Source organism: Typopeltis vanoorti, chromosome 14 (assembly GCF_054136105.1).
Source record: "Typopeltis vanoorti isolate ZY-2024b chromosome 14, IOZ_Tvanoo_1.0, whole genome shotgun sequence".
NCBI lineage: Eukaryota > Metazoa > Arthropoda > Arachnida > Uropygi > Thelyphonidae > Typopeltis > Typopeltis vanoorti.
The window spans coordinates 59143433-59170502 of record NC_143562.1 but is presented as its reverse complement, the minus strand read 5'-3'; the positions used below and the strand labels follow the sequence as shown (position 1 = coordinate 59170502).

Sequence of the window (27070 nt, the reverse complement as noted above, 5' to 3'; positions counted from 1 at the left end):
CACCAACACCCCCTAAGTCCCAGCCTCATCTATCTCTTGGAGTACCGTTCCATCAATGTAGTACACAGCCGGTAATCTTTTAATCCCAAAATGCATAACCTTACACTTTTCCATGTTGAACTGACATCCATTATCCTTGCCCAATTTGGCAGCTTATTTAAATCATCCTGCAAACTCTCAACATCAGCTTGATTTTATTGCACTACTCAACTTTGCATCATCAGCAAACAACTGAATATCTCCCTTTAAGCCATTTCCTATATCATTTATGTACAAATTAAACAACAATGGCCCAAGCACACCACTGGTCACTCGCCTCATCCTGGACTCTGCTCCTCCATACACTACCTTCTGATATCTCTCGCTGAGCCATTCTCCTATCCATATCACCAGTTTAGTATCCATTCCCATCTGCTCAAATTTGCGTAACAGTGCTAACTCCTCATGCTTATACTCCTATACAGTTATACTCCTCATGCTATTGACTGATACAAAATTTCATAATCTGCTTGTCAGTCGATAGTCATCTCTCAAGAACTCAAGAAATTCATTTCCCTTATTCCCAAATGCTATTTCTTCATTCTAATTTATACCATAATTAAAATCACCCATAATAATAACCCTTCCCTTGTTCACTAAGGAAGGACCTTAGGAAGTTTCTTAGGAAGGACCTCCCACGATGAGTCTTTTGACTCCATGGAGGCCTGAATAATAATAATAATAATTTATCCAGCCATTTTACTCTTACCTTATTCAGTCTTTTGAACACAAAAGAACACATTCATGCATCGATGCTGTTATGTCTTTCTTTGTCAGTTCCCAAGCAACATTTATTTCCCACTCTACTCCTCATTCCATGCAATAGCTCCAAGCTGTCTCCTAAACTTTTCATAATCACCAGCCTTGTACTTCCACATATATCCTTTCTTCACAGAAGTCTTTATATGGCTAGCTACAACCTAGGTGATCACTTCCTGATCACTCTCACCAACTGGAGGGAGGTGCAAAGCCCCACTCACAATTACATCCTCTGATGAAATGATCAGACTAAAATTCCCAATCTTCCCATGTACTTCTTTACATATTGCCTGAGATAGTCGTTTCTCAAAAACTCAAGAAATTCATTTCCCTTATTCCCAAATGCTATTTTCTTCATTCTAATTTACACCATAATTAAAATCACCCATAATTATGGAAATGTGGAGGGTGGAGATGAAGAAATGTATAACCCAAGTTATACATTTCTGCCTATAGCAACATCCAACTAAATATCTCTTCCTGTCAACCTCCACCTCACACCACACTGCCTCAAAATCATAGCCACTATTCCTATCTTTTATGTCTGCCTTATGTGGACATAATTTCCCTGCTATCATCAGGAACACTATCCTCCCTTCTTGTCTTTTCTATCCTCACAAAAAAACACTATACCCTTCCATTTCTATTCCCATTAGGGAATCATCTTCACTCAACCACATTTCACTTATTCCAACACTTTTGGAGCAAATAAACTCAATCGGTGAAACAATTTCATCTCCCTTATTTCTGATACTCCTGGCATTTGTAAATAAACACTACAGTTCACTTTTCGGTCTATACCAGTCCTACCCAAGCCATTTGTTAGTTGTGATTTCCCCATCAAATACATTCACTTCTACTTCTAACATCCACTCTCCCTATGTCTCTCTGTCCACCCAGGCCCCCCCCCCCCATTGCCCTGTTCTTCTTACATTCCTGTTCTCTCTTCATCTCTCACACTATTGCTGATTCCATTTCCAAGCACTTCAGTCTCTTCAGTACCACTCTTCTGATCTTTCACTTTGCCTCTTACTTCTGATCTCTTGCTTGCATCATGCACTGCACTTCCATCTAGCAACAGTTTCTCCAGTCCACTCACTCCAAAGCCATTCAAATGCAATTTGTCAGGTGTGTATAATTCCATGTTCCTCAAATACATGCCACACATCCACAAACTGCACTGCCAGCATACCATCAGTGATTCTGGCTCTCCCTCTCAACTTATCTAAATACACTTGACAACCCTTCCACTATTATCTTTCACTCTCCTCAGTAACCTCCTGATATCCACCCTTACATTTTCCTTATGTCCACTTAAATCATTTGTTCTTGCAATCACCACTAATTCTCTTGCTCATTTCCTCCTCAAATTCAAAGTATGAATTATCTTGCTCAATCTCCCTCACAGATAGCAGACCTTATGGGCTCTCTTCATTAACCAATCCTCCAACATTAGAACCTCTATACACTGCTATTCTTGAATCATTCGTCACCTATTCTTTCTTTCATTCTATTGTTTTGCATTCTTTCCTTTCATTTGTTTCCACTAAATGTCTAATATCATTCCACATATTCCATATTTCATTTTGAACAATTCTTTCTTGAAATTTTGTATATAACAGCAATGCAAGTGAAAAAATTCAATAGGCTAAATTAATCTAAACAAATACTATATAATGCATGGCAAGCAGTTTTTCTAAAAGAGAAAAACACAAAATTTTCTTTTATTGTAATTTTATGTGCTTAAAAAAGACAATTCTTTAAGTACACGCAGTACTTTTCATTTGATAATGTAAGCCAACATCACAGCAAAATTTATGTAGCTTATCAAAATATTAACTGTCACACTGAAATGGGTAAGGTTCTTCCATTTTTATGAAAATACAGTGAAGCTGGTGTTGAAAAAGAAGTAACAAAAACAGGGACAAAGTGCTGTATGGATAATAATAATAATACAATGTAGTTTTCTCTGAAAAAAATGTGAGAATCTGACAAATAACAGTACAATCTATACAAATGAATTAAGCTCCCCATCTCCCTACCATGTGTTCAAGATTATATTAATTCCACCTGAATGATTTCTGCAGTCATTTTTGGTAAATACATAATAGAAAATGGAAATAATGCTTTGAGAGTGAAGTGAAAGTAGATGAGAAAAACAGACTGAAAGTCCTGAAAATTGGAAAATTAAATTTGTTTGGTACAAAAACTGAAAATTATATCCGGATGTCATGGTATGCAGATACAGTTTGTTTTGTATATTTTCTATAAGTACACCCATCTGCTCTGATTGTGAGGTTTTTTCACAAGAGGTAAATTGTGGCATGAAAGGTTTAAATTCATATCAAAATATTAAAAATAAATAAAAGAGAATGGCAAGCAACACACACACACACACACACACACACACACACACACACACACACACAAAGTAATCCCTGATTTTAAATACATATCTTTTTGCAACTGGCAGAATAAGAAACAAACATATTTTCAGGGGAAGCAAATGGTCACTTATTGTTTTTCAAAGGATAGCATGATTGTCAAATTTTATTTTCAAACCAAAACTTTACTATACTAAAAACAGAGGAGTATTACTAGAAACATTGTCAAGGTATATGCTAATCTTATGTAAACACTATTTTGTCACTTCTAAATTCAAGGATATATGTTGCAAAAATAAATTGAGAATACAATTTATTTTAAAAATAAATTGCATCATAACCATATTTTTAAATAGATTTTAAAAATATGGTTGCGATGTGTAATTTTCTTGTGCATTTTCTTTTCCTGTATATTATTCAACTTTTTCCTACTCAAGATTAAACAGTGATCACTTCATATTTCAGATTAACTCTGGACTTTGTGCACAGGATTTTTAGTTTGCTTGAAGATTTTATTCTCCTTATAATGTAATCAATGTTTTTTGTTTGTTTGTGTGTTTTATATTTCTTGTCCTTTTGAATTTATGCTTATCTTTATGATGAAATAAGGCACTAATAATGATAAATCTGTATCCAGGTGTACAAAGAATAAATCAAACAGTATTTTACATTATTTTCATTGATGCCCTCCCTGCACCCAAAAAAACATGACTCTGGGATTCACTCCATATCCTATTGTTAAAGAATCCAGCAAAAACCTGGTTCTTATCTTTAGAATTACTATTTTCTGGTTTATTAAACCATACAAAAAGAAGTTAGAAAGAAATTAGTTTTAATTTGGTTAAAAACTTTGTTTCACTTCATCAGGAAATAGCATGAATAAATTAAAAAAAAACTACAAGCAAAGTAATAACAGTTAACACTGCTAATGAAGAATATTTGAAAATGTTCAAACAATGGAAAACATGAGTTCGCTGTTAGGCTGGCTGTTGGTTTGTGGGTTGCTGCATACTGCTAGTAAATACAAGTATGTTCTGATGGATCAAGGAAGACCAGATCTGATGTAAAATCATCCCTTGTTTTTTGTTACCTGTAGAGGATACCTCATCATTTCAACAGATTCTTTGGCTCTTGAGTAAAAGCAGTAATCAATGTGGAACCTTTAAGTTTGTTGCCATTCTATTAGATGTTTCTGGAAGTTTTTTCACTTATAAAATGTTTGTGATTATCTGTGAAAATATATTAGTGGTGGTGGTCGGAGGTAGATGGCATTGGTGTAAATGATGAAGGTAGTTGTGCGTGGTGGATTGGTGGAGACAGAGAGTTGTAGAGTGGGTGCCCTCCCTCAATGAGTCTTTGGACTCCCTGGAGATGGTATGTAATAATAATAATAATAATTACTAGATATTTCGTATCTGTTGTATGTACTACCAGCCCTGATTTGTATTTTCTTTCATTCTGTGTGTAGAGGCTTAAGTGCTGTGAGGACATCATGTTGGAGGCTTAATGGATTGTATACAGCACTCAGTGAGGATTAAAAACAGAATTTAATATTTCCTATATTTCGTCTCAGTCAATGAGACATCTTCAGGGATTACAAAAAAACTAATGTAACATAAAAACAAATAACAGACAATACTAAGCCCAACCACGTGGGTGACACTAAAGTTCTATCTAGGTGGAGTGCCCTCCAGGGGCGGTTATAGGTGGCCTGGAATATAAAGTGGGACCTCTGGTGATAAGCGTTTCCCAAATCTTAGGAAGCTTAATGCAACCATATTTGTTAAGATTTGGTTGATTCCTGAGAGCTGCTGCTGATTCTAAGAATAGTCTTTCTCTTTTGAATTTGTTGTGGCGGAGCATGGTGGTTTTTTTTTCCATGAGATCCTGTGGATTGTAGTCAAGCCTGGCTGACCATAGTCGTGGTTGCAGATGTATGACTTATGTTCCTCCAGGTGGATAGTAGCTGATCAGCCTGTCTGTCCAAAGTATGCCAGTTTACAGGAACAGGGTACTTTATAGACTCCAGGCACTGAGAGAGAGGAGGGAGCTGATCTTTCGTAGCACGGATAAGGGTAGCAAGTTTGCAGTGGGGCTTAAATGCTGTGTGTAGGTTGTACTTTTTTAAAATCTTGGCTATTTTTTCAGATGTGCCATGGATGTAGGGTATGGTGATGGCATTTCTAAACTCTCTTTGAAAAGAAGACCGGGGAATGGGGGAGGACCTGATTATTTTTTTAATGCTGTGATCGCTGTAGCCATTGGAGAGGAAAGTGTTGTGTATGTGGTCAAGCTCAGTTGTAAGGGCGGTTCCACTGGAACAAAGATTGTGGATTGTTTTGGTAAGAGTTTTAATAATGCCATATTGTTGAGCAGGGTGATGGTGGGAGCATTTGTGGATGTATCTGCTTGTGTGCATGGGTTTTCTATATACCATGAAGGAAAGTGTACCATTTTTTCTTTTCTTCAACATGATTTCTTTCATTCTCAATGTCCTTGATGTGTTCCGCTTGGCATATCTCCCCAGATCTGCCAGTTTGTCCTATGTAGTGTAGCCCACAACTGCAACTGATCTTGTAGACACCTGATTTTTAAGTGGCAGATGTTGTAGTTTAGGAGGTTTCAGATGATTGGAGATTCTGTTGACTGGGTAGAAAGCTTTTAGATGACTCAAAATTTCTCCATTTGCTTAATCATTAAGAGCAGAATAAAGAAATAAAAGTTGCATTGTTGATTTTTCTATTTTGAAATTAGCCCCTATTATTCTATTCAAAATTGTCTCCACTTCAACAAGTCATCACCACTTTAAAAGTCTCAATCATATCACCTCTCCTTCTATCTACCAAACTCTGCAGTCCACATTCCCTCAGTCGATCTTCATAACTAACATTGTACAATTCTGAAACTATCTTTATTATCTGCCTCTGTGCCCTTTCCATAGTTAATTTATCTACTTCAAATCCTGGGGACCAAATCTGAGAACAATAGTCTAAGTGTGGTCTGATCAGGGTCTTATACAATGGAATGATAACTCTTTTATCTCTGCAGGTCAGCATCCTTCTCAGTATTGCAGCAATCCTCTTCACCACCTTCGCAATATGTCCCCTGAATTTCATGTTTCTATCAATCATCAACCCCAGATCTCGTCTCGCCTACTTCCTCCAGTATAACTCCTCCAATATGAAGTGTCCCAAACCTCAAAACTTTACATTTTGCTGCATTAAACTGACTCCCCCATTCATTTGCCCATCTGTCTAGCTTATTCAAATCCTCTTGCAGGGCTACCACATCTGCACTATTACTAATAACCCTTCCCAGCTTTACATCATATGCAAACAACTAAATATCCCCCTGCAATCCACTGACAATGTCATTGTTATAAAGGTTAAACAATATAGGTCCCAGTACTGAGCCCTGTGGGACCTCACTTATAACCTTCTGCCTCCTTGAAACTGCCCCACCATACACAGCCCTCTGATACCCATCAGACAGCTAATCCTGAATCCAGTTGACCAACCTGACATCCAAACCCATGTGCCGCAACTTAAATATCAGCTTACCATGTGGCACTCTGTCGAATGGTGGTCACATGATAAGCTGATATTTAAGTTGCAGCACATGGGTTTCCAAGAAAATGGCAGTAGATTGTATACAATATCTTGTAAATAAAACAAATAAATAATATATATATAAGAGACTATTTTCCATTAAATTAGTTTACAAAAGAAAAAATACAATGTATGAATATGAATAAAGAATATGAAGAATAATGTAGAATGAAGAATAATAAAGAAAGGTAAATTTTCATAAAATCAATTCTTACCAGTGAGAACTGCTTCATATAATATTTCTTCACAAGACTCAAAACAAACCATACAAATCCAATTATATACAAGGAAAATGAAATGAATCTGTGATAGGTCACCAATGGTGTCATGAAATCCTGTTGCAATAAATAAATCATCAATATTAACAATAGTGGATCAAAAAACATTAACATCCAAAATTCATTTCCTAATAAGAACTGCTTTACTTTTATGCATATAATTAAAATGTAACCTTTAATTAATATGGCAAGAAAATTATCAAGTTATAAATGTGTCTTTAGACTCCATGGAGTCTGTTGTTAATAACAATAATACTACAATAATAAAATACTTTCTTTTAGTGTTACATTGAACAGCTTTTGTTTTTAGTAAAATTATGGAGACTGCTACTGTGTTAAAAGCAACATTTAATTTCCATCATTTCTACCTTCATATTCAATGGATAAGATGGAAGAGTAGTATCATTAAGCATCTCTGCAAGAAAATAAATGTTGCAGAGAGTATATAAGGAGAAAGGTGACTAGCAAGCTCATGAGCAGTACAAGGGTCGGACAAGAAAGGTGACAAGGTAAAGAAGGCAAAATCAAATTATGGGAAGAAATTGGCAGAGCAGGACAAAGGAAATCTCATCGTTATGTGACAAGTAGAAGGAAGAATGACTATGGAAGGATAACCTTAATGAGTGCTGATGGTAAAGAAGTGATAGAGGCAGACGAAATAGTTGAGTTACTGAGTAACCACTTTGTACGAGTATATCATCAAAATGAGGGTACTGCTGTGGCAGAGGTGACAGGGACTGATGCGAGAACAGAGGTTGATGAATTGGAAGTATTTAAGATTTTGCAGAATCTCAATGTAAATATGGCCATGGGTTAGATGGGATATCAGCTTGCATTTTATGAGCATGTGCAAAGGAAGTGGCATGCCTCTGACTAGGCTGGTTTTAAGTTTCAGCTCTAGTCAAGTCCCAAGGGAATGGAAAAAGAAGAAGAACAAATTAATTCCTTTGCATGAATCAGTCTGCAAAAATTTTTAATGTGTTTAAGGTGGGGTATGATGAGCTATGTGTCTGACAAAGGGACCTACTAGATGAACTCCACAGGATCTTAGGGTAATAACAGTAATAATTTGTTTCTGTAGATTACAGGAGGTCTTGCCAAAACTTCATTAACTCTTATTCTTGTAGTCTTTTAAAACTGGTTAGGTTTGAAATTCTGATATCAATGTCAGCTTCTTTTGCATATGATATAGTGCTATCTGAAGAAGTTTTAGAATAAAATAAAATTTTATTATAAAATTTTATTTTCAGTCAAGATTTCACTTCTGACTGGTAGGGGGTCCTTTAAAAGTCATAATTTTTGTTTTGTCTGTTGATATCAGTATCTCTGGTGTGGTTATGAAAATTTTAGAGAAGTTGGTAAGAACTCAAATACAGAAATAGGTAGACAGAAAGGTTTTACTCCACAAGGCATAGCATCGTTTAGTAAAGAAATGTCATGTTTTAGCAATTTGCTCATATTTTATAACAATACTATGGCCAAGTTGGATAAAGGAAATGAAAACACTGATAATGTTGACTGATAGGATACCACACCAAAGGCTGTTGCATAAACTGGAGAATATGAGATCAGAAGATCAGAATATAAACTCTTGATTTGGATCAGTGGATGGTTGACAGATACATACCAAAAAAGTGGTATACGGTGGGCGTGAATCTGCCAGATTTAAGGTGACCAGTGGTGCACCTCAAGGTTCAGTCCTTCAGCCACTGTTGTTCAATCTATACATTAATAACATTAGGAAGGGTCTAACAGGAGATGTGCAATTGTTTGTCAATGATGCAAAGATAGGCAGGGCAATCAGGGATGTTACTGATATCCAGGACTTACAAAATGATTTGAATAGGTAGGAAATTTGGGCAAATGAAAATGGCTATCAGTTTACTGGTAGTAAGTGTAATGTTATGCACTTTGTCGTGATAACGTTTCCAGCAGCATATTATATTAGCAAGATTATGTGACAAGAAACTGATGAGACTAGGAATCTTGGCATAATAATGGATAGGAATTTGAAGTTAAAAGATCACATAGCAAAAACTGCAAATACAACTCAGAAGATAATTGCGATGTTGAAGCTAACCTTGGAATGTAAAGATAAGTAATTTTGCCTCTTTACAAGGCCTTGATAAGACCACACCTGGACTATTGTGCACAGATTTCATCTCCCAGGTTCCAAGTGGATAAAGAAACTGTGGAAAGGATGCAAAGAAGAATTACAAAGATTATATCAGATTATGGGATTTAGATAATGAAGACAGATTGTGAGTCTGTGGATTACACACTCTGGTTAACAGGAGAAAGAGGAGTGACAAGATAAAAGTCTATAAACCTCTGAATGGGTGTTATTGGATATTGTCTGATGAAATTTTTTGTTATAAGCAAGATAGGGAGAGAACATGGGAGCATCTGTGGAAGTTAAGTTTGTTCGCAGTCAAGAAAAGGGTAAGAGCTAGGTTTTCCTCTCACAGAGCAATGAGCAAGTAGAATAGTTTATCTTTAGAGGTAGCGAGTGTGAATGACTTTAAGGGAAGGTATGATAACTGGTTTGGGAGATGTATAGCCTCTGGATGAGTCCTTAACTCCCTGGTGGTCTCAGATAATAATAATATTTGCATTTCAAACTTTTTAGCAATTATGTTTAAAAAATATATTCTATCTATCTATCTCAATGGCTTTAACAGGCCGTTGAGACCCACAACCCTCCAAGCATGCTTGGATTTCGAAACCGAAATACGAGAATAGAATGGTCACCCCCTATGCCTCGAAGTATTCCTGGCTGTATCCCTGTGTGTGTTCATGGGGCCGGTTTGCCTGCTTGCGGGATGAAAAACGTCAGATAAACTGGTGGAAAAAAACCCTGCTGTCCACGCCCAAGACCGGCTAAAGTGGCTAACTGAGGAAGATCTTTCAGCTCCTCAGGTTGTCGATAGGAATTGAACCTAGGACACTCCTTCCCCAGTCATATGGTTGCGAAGCGCAAAGCCACTAGGCTAACTGTGCGGGCTTTAAGAAATATATTGATTTCTGAAATTCATTTTCACTTCTCGCTATGATTATTTATTCATCTGCATACAAAAGAATAGTAAGTACAGTTCAACGATCCAATTTAAATGCTGGTTTTATATTTTTCTCCCATTTCCTTACTATTTCATCTATATACATTTTAAATAAGAATGGTGGCATTAGACATCTTATTGGATGGACTCCTCTTTTTATTGATTTCCATTATTTTTCATTGATTCATACTACCATTTGGTCCTTTTGATACATGTTAGTTATTGCTGCAAGTAATTGATTTGGAATATTTAATTTCTGGAGTATAATCCACAATTTCTTCCTTAAATACTGTCAAATGCTTTCTGGTAATCCACAAATGCTGTGAATTCTATGTCGAATTCATAATGCTTTTCTATTAGGATTTTTAATGTAAAAGATGGGTTAATGCATAATCATCCCTTCTGGAAGCCATTTTGTTTTTCACAAAGTTTAACTTCTACATATGATTTGATTTTTGAATTTAATATTTGTGCGTATAACTTATAACCAGTATTTATGAGACTTATTCCTCTTAGTTTTCATAAATGCACTTATCTTTTTTATATATTGGAATGATAATGGCTTTATTCCAACATTTTGCTGCCAGATATTGTTAAATAATTTTAAAAGTTGTTTGGCAAAAGATGCCTGAATATTCAACAAGTTCTATATTTATTCCATTTTCTACAGGGGAATTTCCTAATGTACTTTGATGTTTTACTTGTTTAGATTTCTTGTAATGTTATTTTTTCCACTGTATAGTTATCTGTATATTAGTTTTACTCATGTTGATGTTTAGTGGAAAAAACAGATGTCTAAAGCTAATAATTAGCTAATTAAATTTAGTTAATCAGATTACTAAGCCAATATTTTGCCATGGTTACTAAGGCATCTTCATGGGCACAAAGAAATATATTAAGCACATGCATACAGGTACACTAGTAGGAAAGCAAACAGACTGATTGTAAAATGTAGGCTCCTACAGTTCTAACTGGGTGCCATCTATGGATGTGACAATGGACACTTGCTAAAGGTCTCAAAATGATGGTCTCCCAAATTTTTGACGATGTGATACTGCCAAATCTGTTTAAGTTTGGGGAACATAATATACAGAAATGATTGAAATCTGTTTCTGTATAGGAGAGAGGTTTTCCCCCATTGGATCCAGTGATCAGTATCCATAACAGAAGAGTATGATCCAGTTTTGATCCAGATGAAGGACATATTTTCTGTGTTCTTCTAGATGGATACTGGCAGTTTTTCTTTTTTTGAAGTATTTAAATTTGCAGGAGCAAGGGATACTATAGATTCCAAGATGATCAGTATATTTTTGGTAAGGCCTAAAGAAGGTCTATATGTCATCTTTTTTAAGAATGAATGCAATTTTTCCTGAGGTGCCCCAGATGTAGGGGCTAGCAATAAAAGTATGTCTGAGAGGAGCGTAACTAAGGCTGTGAAGAGGAGAAGATGCAGAGGAGTTAATTCTTCACTGTCGTGATGCAGAGGAGTTAATTCTTCACTGTCGTAAAGCAGATGAGAGAAAGAGAGAGAGAGAGAGAGTGGGGGGGGGCAACGTATGACAGTAGAGCACTGAAGAAAAGAATAATGATCATGAATAGCATAAATAGGATAAATTTAAAGGTATGAGAGAGCTGTTTGTTGCAGATGGTTCTGCATTTGAGTGAGTGGTAGTGTAAAACTTGATAAGAGGAGGAGAGTGTGTAACCAATCAGTGAAATGAAAACTAAACAGTGGGATTGTGAATGTAAGATACCAGAACTATTGTGTGAGAGTAATGGATGAAAGAAAACAAGCTAAGGATGCTGAGACAGCCTCAATGGAAGCAACAGAGTAAAACGACTTGAACAATGGCATAAATTGTGGGAAGGAAAGGGAACCAGGGGAAAGCAACTATGCTAATACACCAATACATGAAGTATTAGGAATAAGGGTGCAGAATTTATGGCCTTGATTCAGTTAGTCAGTTAACAAATAATTGGTGTCAGTGAGAAGTGGTTAATGGAAGATGACAAACTCAAGAGAACAGAATGTGATGGTTATAGCATTTTTCAAAAAGACGAAAAATATTAAAGAGGAGGGGTATTACTGATGATTTCAGAAGAGTTGTGTCCTCTCAATGTGGAACTTGAAAAAAGCAGTAATGATAACGGCTTTGAGGCCATTTGGTATGATTAGCACAAATTTTAGATATTTAGTGGGGAGCTGCTATAGGTCAGGGAATACAGATGGAGATGATTCTGAAATGTTCACACAAATGACACCAGTAAGAAACAGGAGGGTGGTAATAATGGGCAATTTTAACTATAGAAGCATTGACCGGTAGCCTATATAATGATAGCCTGCTCTGATACCCATTACACAAACAAAATCACCTAACCTAGTGGATGGTAAGATCCAATGTCACCAGAAGTTATATCAGATGGTGATCTTCACGACTCAGCTGGCATCTATCCCATCTCATGGAAACTAACATACAGTATATCCAACCCATTACAAAAAAAGGAGACAAAAGCTGACCATCCAACTACTGACCAACTTGCCATCACCTCAATCCTCTCCAAAATAATGGAAAAAGTTATCCACAGTCAACTCTTAACTACCTAGAACAGGAGTGGGCAACCCTTTTTAAGTGTGCATGCCAAAATCGCCAAATCTTTGATACATTTTCTCACGTGCCAACCAAAATTTTGGGGAACTTATTATTATTTGGTGTCTTTTAAGTATTGGGAGAACCTTTTCAAATAATCAAAAATCACCCTAGAGTTGTAAAATCAAAGAATATTGTAAGAGTGATTATTGTAAGTCATGTAAGACTGAATGAATGTAAAAATTAGTGACAGAATTTTTAATTAAGTCCTTCTACCCTGTTGATAGCATGGATATTTTTTATTTGCCTTTAAGTGTAATTCTGGATGCCATATACAGCCACACAATTCAAAGATGCAATTTTTAACATCAGCAAAAGAGTAAATAATAATTCTGAATTTTTTGTTTTTGTTTTCTTATAAAGATCAATCAGACATAAGTTTTTTCAAGTTTTTCCAATATATTACAGTGCACAATCTCAATCATTTTACTTGACTAAAGCTCAATAAAAGAAAATAAAATTAAAGATATTCTTTTATTAATTCTTAATCCCTTACAAGTAATACATAAAATTACAGATAAAATAAAAGGTTATTTTATCTACATAATATATTGAACGGAAGTTAATCTTTACCATTTATTAGCAGAAAACATCAAATCAAAACTAAAGAAAGAAAATAGTGGACATTTTATTTATTCAGCATCAATGAAACTTTTGCTTCTGCATCACTGATGGCAGATAATTTATATCAGGTTTTATTTTGTAATCATTAGAGATATGCATGCACTACTAGTTTCATCTGTAAGGCTACTCCTATTACGAGACTCAACAAAGTTCATCACTGAGAACAATGGTTCACAAGAACATGTAGATGCAAAAATGGATAGTAATGCTGTTGCAAGGGTTTTTAAACATACAATATTTTCTGGAATAGTATTCCAAGTCCTTAGTACCCATTTTCTGCACTTCTCTCTCTGTTACTCCTGTCTCCATTTGCTCCTTTTCAATATTTTTCAAGTCAACTGTAAGGTCAACAAATTTCTGCCTCCAAATTGAGCTACTTTGAAAATCAATCAACTGCATTTCAAAATCATCCATATTTATCCAAGAAAACATTCACAAATTTAATTCATCCAGTTTTATAGTATCTGGAAACTGAATGAATTTTGCAGTCTTTTCCAATTCTCTGAGCTTAACAAATCTTAGAGAGAACTGCTCAACAGTTGACACAATGACATTTAAAAATAGCTTTTGAAGACATTGATGGTCTGTTTTGTCATCCTTTTGGAGATCATTGATGTATTTCTTTAGGTTTGGAAAATATCTAAATCTCTCACTGTCTATATCCCTTTTAAAAACTATTTCATTTCAAATGCCTTTTACATCATCAAACATAACATCAAGAGTCTTACCAGAGTCCTGTAGTTTAAAGTTCAGGTCATTTAAATGTTCACAAAAATCTGCAAAAAACATCAGTTTACAAACCCACACGATGCCATACATTTCTTTATAAGACATTTGTTGATTAGTCAAAAAGAGATTTATCTCATCCAGGCATTCAACAAATCGTTTCAGAACAAGACCTCAACTAAGCCAACGAATAATGTTGTACATTATTAGTGCTTTGTACACCGAATCCACCTCATTCACTAGATTCTGAAATTGTCTTTTATTCACAGCATGTGTAGAAATGTAATTAACAACCTTGGTTACTGTTTGCATCACCTCTTGAAGTTCCTTTAGGTCAGCTTTTGCACATAAAGTCTCCTCATGTATGATGCAATGAAAACCTATCAGTGGATGACCAACAGTTTTGCAAACAGATTTACAAATTCTGCTTCCTTACCAATCATGCTGGGTGCACCATCTATTGTGATGGATACCACTTTTGAAATATCCATCTGCCAAATAGATAATTCATTCATAACTGCTTTACATATTTCAACATATTTCAAGGTGGTATGCTCAGGTAGTGTTACAAGGTTAATCATCTCTTTGCATACTCTGTCAATCCTACAAAATCAAGCAAAGATTGCTAGCCTAGCTGATGATGTAATGTCTGTGCATATATAACACACAAATAGAAAAGAACTTACATGAAGCCAAATCTTTTGGTAATTGTTGTGCTGTATTCCTTTCCAACTTAAGTATCCTATCCTTAACTGTTTTTCTACTCACAGACAAATCTTTAATGCGCTGAATAATTTTTACCTTTTCTGAAAGATTGTCAAAAGGAAAGGAGCACATTCTAGCCATGCTTCTTTAATATACTCCCCATTAATGAGTGGTTTTCCATGTTGAGCAATAACTTTTGAAACCTCAAAACTAGCAGAAACTAAGTTGGAACTAGGCCTACCCGAAATAAATTTCATCCAAATATTAGATGTTTTTTTTTCTTGCTCAGTTCATGAGAAATTAATTCTCTTTGTTCTTGCTCAACTTTTATTGCTTATGTTCTTATGAACAGTTTCAAACTGTCTCTTTATAGAAGTAGTCCTACAAACAACTCATTTGGAACATAAAATGCATAATGCTTTATTATCTTTCTTAATCATACCAAATTTTTCAGTATTCTTTAAATTCTCTAATATCCTCTTCATTTGAATGTCTATGTTTCTTTGCTGGTGATTGTGACTATACAATCTGCAAAGGGCAGGAAGCAAATAAAAAATATATGATAATTGTATATTTATACATATAGAATAAATATAAATAGAAAAAAGGAGGAAGAAAGAAAGAAAGGAAGTCAAGAAGAGAATAAGACATAGGAAATGGCTTAAAGGGAGATATTCAGTTTTTTGTGGATGATGCAAAGTTGGGTAGTGCAATAAAAAAATCAAGCTGATGTTGAGAGTTTGCAGGATGATTTAAATAAGCTGACAAAATGGGCAAAAGGTAATGGATGTCAGTTCAATGTGGAAAAGTATAAAGTTATGCATTTTGGGATTAAAAGATTATCAGCTATGTACTATATTGATGGAACAGTACTCCGAGAGATTGATGAGGCTAGGGACGGGGTGTTGGTGGATAGGGAGATGAAGTTTAGGGGGACACATTGCTAAGATTACTTGATTATTGAGGAACACACTAACATACAGAGATAAAGAGGTTATTATTCCACTTTATAAAGTGTTGATACTTCCACGTTTGGATTACTGTGCTCAGGTCTGGTCACCTGGATTCCTTTGAGATGAAGAGGCTGTGGAGAGGGTTCATAGGAGACTGACTAAGTTGTGATGTAAAAAATGCTCCCTACATTGATAGATTGAGAGCTTATGGGTTGCAGAGGTTGCTTGATAGGCAAAGAAGAGGGGATATGATAGAAACATTTAAATTACTAAAAGGTTTTTATAAGATTGATGCAGGGGAAATGTTTCAGCTGTGTGATAGTGATGGAAGAACAAGAGGTCATCTCTGGAAATTAAGGAAAAGTATGGTTAACAAGGGTGTGAGAATGAGGTTTTTTGCCTGGAGGTGGTGAATAAGTGGAATGCATTGCCTAACTCAGTTGTGAGTTCTTCATCTGTAAATGAATTCAAGAAGAGATATGATAGATATTGTTTTGATAGTTTGGTCTCTCCCGCGATGAGTCTACTGACTCAATGGAGATACCTGTAATAATAATAAGCAAAAGTCAAAAGGAAAAAAGTAAATTACAACTGAATGACCAAAGTTGTACAACCACAAGGGATATACAAAAAATAATTGCTTTCTTCATACAGCTTCCAACACTTCAATGCAAATCAGATTATGGGTGTAAAAATGTGGACAGAGATGTATGGACACTGACAAAATAATTGGACTTAAAAAATCTCATCATAATCACTCTCTGCATACATCTACCAAGTTTAAGCAACCAAAAAATTAGTACAATTATAAGCCTACCCACACAAATGAAAATGAAAAAGAAGGGTATGCATGCCATCTAATCATGTGCAGATAACATTTCATAATCCTGAATATTGATACTACATTTCACATAGCTTTAACAATAACTTATCTTTATGGCAATGCAAAGAAAATTTGCATTTATATCTAATAAATTAAACATTAATTGACAATAAATACTTCCAGTCCATATTTTAATGACATACGATTTAATTAAATCCACGTATAAACACACTTTAAAAAACCGAGAAAGCTTTACAAAAACATGAAATCATGCCACACATCTGGCAAATGATGCAACAACTGAAAGGGACAAAAATTGTACGTCAGTATATCGTGGAGATAGATGGCTTGGAAATAGGATGTTTGTGTCATTTTCGTATTATTTATTATTACTAAAACAGTTGATAGTGTTTGTTTCTTTATTGCATTTTTATTTGGTATCGTTCTACTTAATAAAATTGCATTCTATTAAGTTAAAATATACAACTCAGCAAAGATGTTGGATATGTATTTATTTATTTAATTATTTTTTAAGGTGAACCCTGGGTTGCATGCTGGAAAAAAGTTGTTGGCATGCCACATTTAGCATGTGTGCCAAGGGTTCCCCATCTCTGACCTAGAAGCTCACTAATTAATCAGTGACCACCAGTTATGGATTCTGCCAATCCAGATCCACAGCTGATATCTTAATATATCACTCATCACTGGATATGTGCCATGAAATGGTTCACAGAAATGTGTGCTGTCACCCTTGACATTTCCAAGGCGTTCAATCATGTTTGGTATTGAGGCCTGCTTGCAAATTGCCTTCCTTTGGTCTACCTGCCACCCTCTGTAACTGTATAGTCAGCTTCTCTAGTCATTCACTGCATGTTATGGTGGACAATACTCTCTTTCAGCACTGCTACCAATGCAGGAGTGCCTCAGGGCTCCATTCCCTCACCTAATCTCTTTTTCTTATACACTCGTAATCACTACAAATCCTATCCATGGGTTTGCTGACAATAGCGCTCTTCATTCATCCTATTCCTTTGACCACCATGTAGTTCCCAGACATCCCTTGCATCAAGATGATCTGCAATGAGTGTTGTAAACACTGATCTCCATGCCATACTATAGTGAGGCAAGGATAACCTAGTGACCTTCAATGCCAGCAAAATGCAGTCCTGCCTTTTCTCTTGCAAAAGGATCTCAGCTCACCTTCTCTCATCCCAGTAATAAACACACATATCACTAGAAAGGATGAACTATCTCTCTTTGGACTGACATTTACCTCCAACCTCTACTGGTACAAACACATCACATGAACAGCTTCCTCAGCTTCTAAAAAACTAGGCATTCTTTTCTACTCAAGAAGCTATTTTACACCCACCCAGCTACTAACCCTATACTAAGATGACCAAATTTTCAAATAAAAAAGGGACATTTTGAATTTTTCAGCAATTAAAAAAGGGAGAAAAATGGGAAACCTGGTACGTTCCACATAAAAATGGAATAACATATAATTATAATTACAGTACACAGGACTAGAGTGTGCATTATAATTATGGAGTATCAGCATTATCATTATATTTATATGAAGACATTATTTCTTCCAAAAGTGTTGGTTCTTTCAAGATGCACTCATAAAAGTCAATACACGAAATGTCAAAGTATGTCTTGATCACAATTATTGCTTTCACAGTCTTGGTGTTGAAGCAGTTCTTTTCATCACACCACAAAGAACTCATATGAGAAAAAAATTCTCTCTACAGCTGCGTTTGTCCCTGGGATTGCCATAACAAACAAAACAACTGGAAGTATGTTTTTGTAGTGACTGTTTTTTCTTGGAGCACCTTCTAAAACACATCACACCACTTTTTGTCCACTTCAGTGTTTGTGTCCTTCCATTCTTCCATCTTGAAATTCACAACATTACTTATATGGTGGACTTCATCAAATAATTCATCTTCATCAACAATATTAAATATTTTGCTCTCAACATCACTGATTGCTTTTAGGCTGCTTGCAAATTCAGCCAAGTTAGTGGAGTTTGCAACTTAATCCAATGAAATGCTTTCAATGGCTGGAAATGATAAGTCCATTTGCTTAAATATTCAAGGAAAGTATCATAAAATAAATTTGTAGTGTCTAAAAATTATTTTTCATCAAAGACGCCCTCATTTTGAACTCTGAAATAATTGATGACATTTTAAATGTTTGAAAGTTCTCAGCTTTCCTATTTATAATTTTCTGTCTCTCAGCAATTCCAATTCTTCTACCACTTCAGTTGCCGAAATATTTTCCCTTTCTATTTTTGTTATTGTTGCTGAAAATATTTTTAGCTGGCTTTGCATGACTACTGGATTGTTGGTTACTGGAAAATGATTTCAACAATGTTGGACATTTATTTGTGATAAAAAGTAAGATCTGAGTCCATCATACATGTCAATAATCCTATTCACAGCTGGTAGTAATGATAACCATCTTGTTTGTACACTACCTAGACCATGCTTGTCTTCAATTTCTGTAAATGTGCACAAATTCTTTAATTTCTCTACTCTCACGGTGTAAATACTGAAATATTTTATTTACAATTGTTTTGATATCAATAGACAAAATATCAGCACTTGTCTGTACACCATTATGAACAACATGAGCAGCACAGCCAATAGCATGAATGTTCATTTTTAATCCTTTGTTGAGTCTTGAAAATACATTGTTGGAACCACCTTGTTTGTATCCACCAAAATTGGCACTTTGTTTGCCCACATGTAAATTTCTTTTGAAATAAATTTCTCACTATTGCAGAGGTGCAGTCCATTGACCTCAAAGAAAGGTTATGTTTTGCTGCATGAAACACAAACAAATCTTCTTGAGCTGCAAGACATTTACTTTTATCAGTTAATTTCCCTTTTGAATTTTTCGTGAAAAATGATGTAACATCTTGACTTGCGACATTATCTGCAGAAAATGTAATAATTTTCTCAGTCAGTTGCTGTTTCTACGAAATATCCAATATATGATTTGCAAGCAGTTCTATTCTTTCTCCTGTTATGTTCTGAAAATCTATCACTTTAACCTGAATACCTTTATTTAGGATGATGTACCTAACAAGGACAGGCACCAACTTCAAATCTCTGTGGTTTGATGTGTCTACCATAACTGATACATATTTGGCTTGTTTCAATAGGCAAAATTGCTTCAATTGCTATTTCTCGCACTGCGTAAGGTGCCAGGACATTCACTAAAATTGGCACTTTGTTTGCCCACATGTAAATTTCTCACTATTGCAGAGGTGCAGTCCATTGACCTCAAAGAAAGGTTATGTTTTGCTGCATGAAACACAAACAAATCTTCTTGAGCTGCAAGACATTTACTTTTATCAGTTAATTTCCCTTTTGAATTTTTCGTGAAAAATGATGTAACATCTTGACTTGCGAGCAGCTGCTCCAAATTTATGTCTTTGCTTCGTCAAATGCTGTTTTATATCAGAACGGCCTCCATGTTCAATTGAAAAATGAACATGAGAATCTTGGTGAATAGGGAACTAAAATTTAGGGTATACATCATGAAAGTTGTAAAGGTTACCCAAAAAATTGCTACTGTAATGTGAAGAATGTTGACATGTATGAATAAGGAGGTAATAGTTCCAATGCCAGATCTGGTCACCTAGCTATATTAGTGAAACACTGGAGAGAGAGAGAGAGTGTAGAGATGAATAACTTAAGAGTATTTCAAGACTCTGGAATACTGCATGTGAGGACAGAATGAGGGAATGCAGTCTTCAGAGCTTGGCAGATAAGAGGAGAAGGGGTTATGACATTCTCATAAATTGACAGACATAAATTGGTGAGAGAAGCCTAGCAAACAGACAGATACAGGAAAATTATTATAGGATAATACCATAATTGACACATATTTGGCTTGTTTCAATAGGCAAAATTGCTATTTCAATTATGTAATATGAAATAGCAATTTTGAATAAGATGCAAGAATGAAAGGTCATCATTGGAAAATGTACAAAAGTCATGTGAGTCAGGAAGTGAAAGGGGATTTTTTTTTGTTTGGTGGGTGGTGAATGAGTGGAATGCATTACCAGCATAAGTGGTGAGTGCTCTGGCACTGAATGTATCCAAGGCAAGGTATGATAGTAGCCATTAACTGGTGCTTCTCTGATGTTCTCTATCATTAATGCTCTTCAACATGAACACTTATTTTGTATACTCCAGAGTTCATTTCAAAAGAGTGGATATGAATTTCAAAATAATGTTTGCTTTTGATAAATTGAGCAGATATAATAGAGAAATCTGAAGACAACTGTATCTAACTAAAAAGGAAGATTCTATTTAAGGCATTCTTAACCATTGTCTAAAAGCATACCTTGCCTTGGATATAGAAAATATATTATATTGTGGTCTCTGTGTGTTTTACTTCCTGCAAGGAGTCTTCAGACTATGAAGTCTGAAGCCATAGAGGCTTGGAAGTCATGTTAATATTGGATATTTGTATTTGTTACTACTTAAAAACTGGTTATACAGGTCATCATAAATAATATTAACATGACTTCCAAGTCATGTAAAAGTTGTAAACCTATAATACATGAGCACTACAGGTGTTCTCCTAAGACCAGGCCTCATAGAATATGCATAGCATAAACTGGTTATTCTCTAATGTTCTCCATCATTAACATATTCTGGTTTTCACCTTGTCTGACTGACATGCTTTTCTATGTGAGAGCCCAAGTATATGCTAAATGAGAAAAATCGGACATTTATTTAATGAAAGAAGAGCCATTAATTGGTGCTTCTCTGATGTTCTCTATCATTGGTGCTCTTCAACATGAACACTTATTTTGTATACATTTTGAGTTCATTTCAAAAGAGTGGATATGAATTTCAAAAGAATGTTTGCTTTTGATAAATTGAGCAGATATGATAGAGAAATCTGAAGACAACTGTATCTAACTAAAATGGAAGATTCTATTTAGGGCATTCTTAACCATTGTCTAAAAGTATATTATACAGAATGTCTAATTCTTGTGTGTGTGTGTGTGTGTTGGAGGGGAGAGGGAGTCTATTTTGGCAAATTTTAATATTTGGTATTTATCAAAAATGTTTTCTCTAATTCTAATGAAAGTTGCATTTTTAAGTGCTTTTTATATAACGAAATATTTTTATATTACATCCGGTTACTTCACCTGGAAAGGTCAAATTTACAAGCAAGAAGAACGAACAGCAATGGGATCTCCTTTATCACCAAACTTAGCAAACCTGTTTCAAGAACACCTTGAAGAAAAAATATTCACTTTTGAACCCAAACCAAAAATTTGGTTACGATATGTCGACAATGTATTTGCAGTCTGGGATCATCCTGAACAGGAATTACAACTGTTTCTAGATAAAATAAACCTCCTTCACCCTCGCATCAACTTTACGCTAGAAAAAGAATCTACACAGGGTATCTCCTTTCTGGATTTACACATTCAAAGAAAAGAAGACGGCTCCATCGCCACGTCTGTCAATCGCAAGCCTACATTTTCAGGTCTCTACATTCACAATTCTTCCGCTCATCATCCACCTCAGAAATTTGGCATCATTAAATCACTAGTTTCCAGAGCGCACACAAATTCTGCTCTTCTGAAGATTCTCTAAACCAAGAACTAGAAATAATCAAAAATACAGCCATACTAAATGGATATAATCTTAAAACAACTCAAAAAATCATCAGTCACCTTCCCACACATCAACCCAGACAAGAAGAAGTCCATTGGATTCCCATACCTTATGTCAAAGGCATCTCCGAACGTCTTTCAAAAATTATGAAGAAATACAATTTTGCCACTACTTACAAACCTATCAACCAAATCTATAACTTGTTACCTTCTCCTAAAGACAAACTCTCACCTCTGATGTTACCTGGCATTTATGAGATCCCATGCTCCTGCAAATTGTCTTACTTTGGTCAGACACATTCGTCTTTTCAAACCGCAGAAATCTGGTCTCTCCCAACATGGAGTTGAAAATCCAAACCATAGGATCCATTGGGAGAAGTCGAAACTTTTACACAGATCTTTATATAAATATGAACGTTTATATAAAGAAAGTGCTGAAACCCTACTACACAGACCAAATTTAAACCACAACGACATTCTTACTATTCCTAAAGTATGGGAAATTGTCATACAAAATTGTGTAAAATAATCTTTATATATGTGTATATATATATATTTTTGTTTTTTTTTCCAGTTATATTTAATTTACTTCTATAACACGTTACTGCACGCATATCGAGATTCCATTGTAATCATGCGCCCTGTTATTCCTAGTATTGTTTGAACTACTGTACTGATGATGTCCCAAGATACTTGGGATGAAATATTTATGAATTAAATAGTCATTACTGTGGTTAGTATAATACGTGTGTTTTTTAGTAATTTTTAAGTGCATTTTGCAATAACAACTCCATTTGCTTCTAAGGAGATGGAGGAGATCTCTCATCAGCTGTACCTTCTTCATAGTTTCCCAACAAAGTGTATACTTTGCATCCCATTGTTGATTACTAAATTTCAGAACCTTACACTTTGCAATATTGAACTGATAATTCCACTTATCTGCTAACTCATACAATCTATTCAAGTCCTCATGTAAGGCCACCTCATTTGCTTGACTCCTAGTGGTTCTTCCCAATTTTATATCATCTGTAAACAGTTGCATATCCCCATTTAAACCCATCCAAGTATCATTAATATAAAAGTTGAACAACAATGACCCAAAAACAGATCCTGTGAACACAACTACCGACTTTCCTATTTTGGGATCCTGCACTTCCACATATAAATTGCTGATGCCTATCTCACAGCTAGTCACCTATCCAACTCACTAGTCTGTTATCCAATTCCATCCATTTTAATTTTGTTACGAGCATGTCACATGACAATCTATCAAAAGCCTTTGTGAAATCTAAGTATACCACTGTATATGTGTTTCCCTTGTCCAATACATTCAATCACCTTGTTATAGTACATAAATAAATTTGTAAAACATGACTTCCCCTTTAACAAGCCCATGCTGACAAGTACAGAAAATAGTTCTGTTGTCAAGCTATTTCTATATCCTAGATCTCACTAATCTTTCCAATACCTTAACCAAAATTCCAATACAGATTGGCCCATAATTTGTATCCACAGCCTTAACATCACCCAAATTTGTGCAGTGAAACAATTTTACCTACTTTCCACTCCCTTGGGACATGTGCATTTGTAAGACTCTCATTAAACAGATAAGTCAAGGCTACAAAAAGTCTCTTGGAACATTGGATTAAGACACATGGTGAAGTCATAAAATCATACTGTATTTTAAGCTGCAGTAACAAATACAAACATGTACTCCAAATTTCAAATTTTAATCAGGTAGAAGGGATCTTCTTTACATCATATCATCATCAGTTGCATCAGTCTTGGGACTGGTAGCTCAGCAGCAATTTCCTCCATTCTGCTCTGTCATTGGCTTTCTTTTTAATCTCCTGGTAACTCCTCAGACCTATGCTTTCTTTGATTTGGTCTGGTCTGGTCTAGTACATCGTATCATGCTTATTTAATTCCTCATATACCTCATGTTAGCTCAAAACTAAGCTATTCTCTACATTTGAGCTTCTCATGATTTCATATTGATTAGGATGAAACAACCATATCAACTGCTTACTGAATACCTCTACTAGTAACTGCTGCAGAGGACGACTTACCACATATTGGGAAAAACTCTATGATTTTTTTTTTTTTTTGTGGCTTGATTTGCCAATTTTTGCTCATACTGCACTTTTGCTCTCCTTACGAGCTGAGTCACCTTCCTGGCCTGCTCTTTATACTACTCAAGCAATTGATTGTTACCATTATTCATCTCGTGCTGCCTGCACGGTATCATCTTTTTCCAGACCTCGTGCTTGATTCCTCCATTCATACATTTGACACATGCCTTATTCAGCCTTCTGACCTTCAGAATACATTCACACACAATGTTGCTAAATTTCTCATCAGTTCCCAAGCAGTATTTATCTCCTTTCTAAGTCATCAAACTGTCTCTTAAGCTTCTCATTATCAGTGGACTTACAGTTCAAACACATATATGCTTTCCTCAAGAAGCCTTCACTGAAAGATAAAGCAGTGTGTGACCAATATATCAACACATTAAGCACATGCTAAATGACATGTCAAAATAATAATATGATATAAATTATCTAATCTTTTTTGTTTCAAATACTCTTGCAATCCAGATTAAAATGACTTCTGTAAATGTAAGATATCTTACATTCACCTGCAGAGTGAAAATCTTCAGATCTAATATAATCCGTGATTTAAATTTATCTAGCTCATATATTACATGTTTCTAACGATGCTCTGTTGATAATTTCTAATAGCCATTCATTCCATTTTGTTCACAGTTGCATTTTTGATTGGTCATATATTATAATTTTGAATTCTAACCAAGTTTTCAATTCAAAGTTAATGCATGTTTTAATAAATATTCCAGCTTTAAGTTGTATGTTTAGTTATGAGTGAATTTGATTTCATATCCTTGGTCTCTAAAAGTGGTGAGAAAAATATAGTTGTCATATAAGGTTCATTAAACCATGCAAAGACAGATGAAGTCCTATTCTCTTTAATATTTTATATGTTTTCATGCACTTTTTTTTTTTTTTTTTTTTTATGAAATAGAACAAATGTTTACTAATTATATATTGGGTTTTATCCTTTATCCAAGTGTTAGCAAACAAAGTTTGTGCCTGAAGTACTTTCAGGACTGAGGCAACTCGTGGTATAAGTTCTCATCACTTGCCTTAGTATCTCCCATAATGCAAAGCACATCTCCTTGCAGACATGTATAATGCTATGCATTAACCACCCAACCGGTCAGGACATATATATATATATATATATGTCCAAGTTACCATGGATGCGAAGTGCATATTAAAATTGTAATACCATTGATATTACATTGAAATATGTGATGGATATGAAGTGTAGAGGAGTGATGTATTTTATCCATATTGATGGCAACGTGGTTAAGGGAAGGGCCACTACCCAGACCACTTTCGACCTTTACTGAGGTCTCACCAGTGGGAGCAGACCCAGAGGTGGTGATACTAAGGTAGAAGTAATGGAGAAGTCATATATACCTCTACGAGCTGCCAAAGGGTGTCACACCCTATTATTAAAATTCTCTAGATTAGAGATAAGTTTATGGAAGTTTTTTCACTTGGCTATGCTACTAATTATATATTGGGTTTTATCCTTTATCCAAGTGTTAGTAAACAAAGTTTGCACCTGGTGATAGCCAAGTGAAAAAACTTGCATAAACTTATCTCTAATCCAGAGAATTTTAATCATAGGGTGTGACACCCTTTGGCAACTCGTATAAATAAATATGACTTCTCCATTATTTCCACCTTAGTATCACCACCTCTGGGGCTGGCTCTCACTGATGAGACCTCAATGATCGAAACCAGTCTGGGTAATGGCCCTTCCCTTAATGTATAGCATTATACATGTCTGCAAGGAGATGTGCTTTGCATTATGGGAGATACTAAGGCAAGTGATGAGAACTTTTACCACCTTTACCATGAGTTGCCTCAGTCCTGAAAGTACTTCAAGCGCAAACTTTGTTTGCTAACACTTGGATAAAGGATAAAATCCAATATATAATTAGTAGCATAGCCAAGTGAAAAAACTTCCATAAACTTATTTCTAATCCAGAGAATTTTAATAATAGGGTGTGACATCCTTTGGCAATTCATATATGTAAATATGACTTCTCCATTACTTCCACCTTAGTATCACCACCTCTGGGTCTGACTCCCACTGGTGTGTTTTTGTACAGAAGTGGTTGCTTTTCCTGAGATGTAAGAGGCTCTGCTTGAGGGTAGGTTTTTGCTTGTCTCTGAGTGGGGCGACCGCTGAGATTATGGCTCTGCTTGGTGGTGGTGGGGTGAGCCTGTCGATGAGTGGAGCCACCGCTGAGTTGGACGGTCTTTCGGTCACTCATAGGGAGTGGTCTGGAGGGACCGCCTAATTTTTAGAGGTCTTTACTTAAACAGCACCTGAATAAAGGTCGAAACTGGTCTGGATAGTGGCCCTTCCCTTAATGCATAGCATACATGTCCGCAAGGAGAAGCACTTTGCATTATGGGAGATACTAAGGCAAGTGATGAGAACTTATACAACCTTTACGAGTTGCCTCAGTCCTGAAAGTACTTCAAGTGCAAAGTTTGTTTGCTAACACTTGGATAAAGGATAAAACCCAATATATAATTAGTAGCATAGCCAATCTGCTTATTATTATTATTATTATTATTATTATTATTATTTGACACCTCCAGGGAGTCCAAAGACTCATCGAGGGAGAGTGTGCCAACAGCATCGAACGATTGGTCCCTATGTTGCATTAGTTATGATAGTAAATCATAAGAACTAAAATAGCATTTCTTTTCAAC

The 27070-nt window shown here is 35.5% G+C and overlaps 1 protein-coding gene across 1 annotated transcript in view; it reads right to left on the bottom strand.

Annotated features, from left to right (window-relative positions):
* LOC150099515 (phosphatidate cytidylyltransferase, photoreceptor-specific-like) overlaps positions 1-27070 on the bottom strand; it is a 206266-nt gene that overhangs the window by 76502 nt on the left and 102694 nt on the right. Inside the window, exon 5 of the mRNA XM_090404474.1 lies at positions 7006-7125. Coding sequence (XP_090260600.1) covers positions 7006-7125 — 120 coding nt within the window. The remainder of the gene's footprint in view (positions 1-7005; positions 7126-27070) is intronic.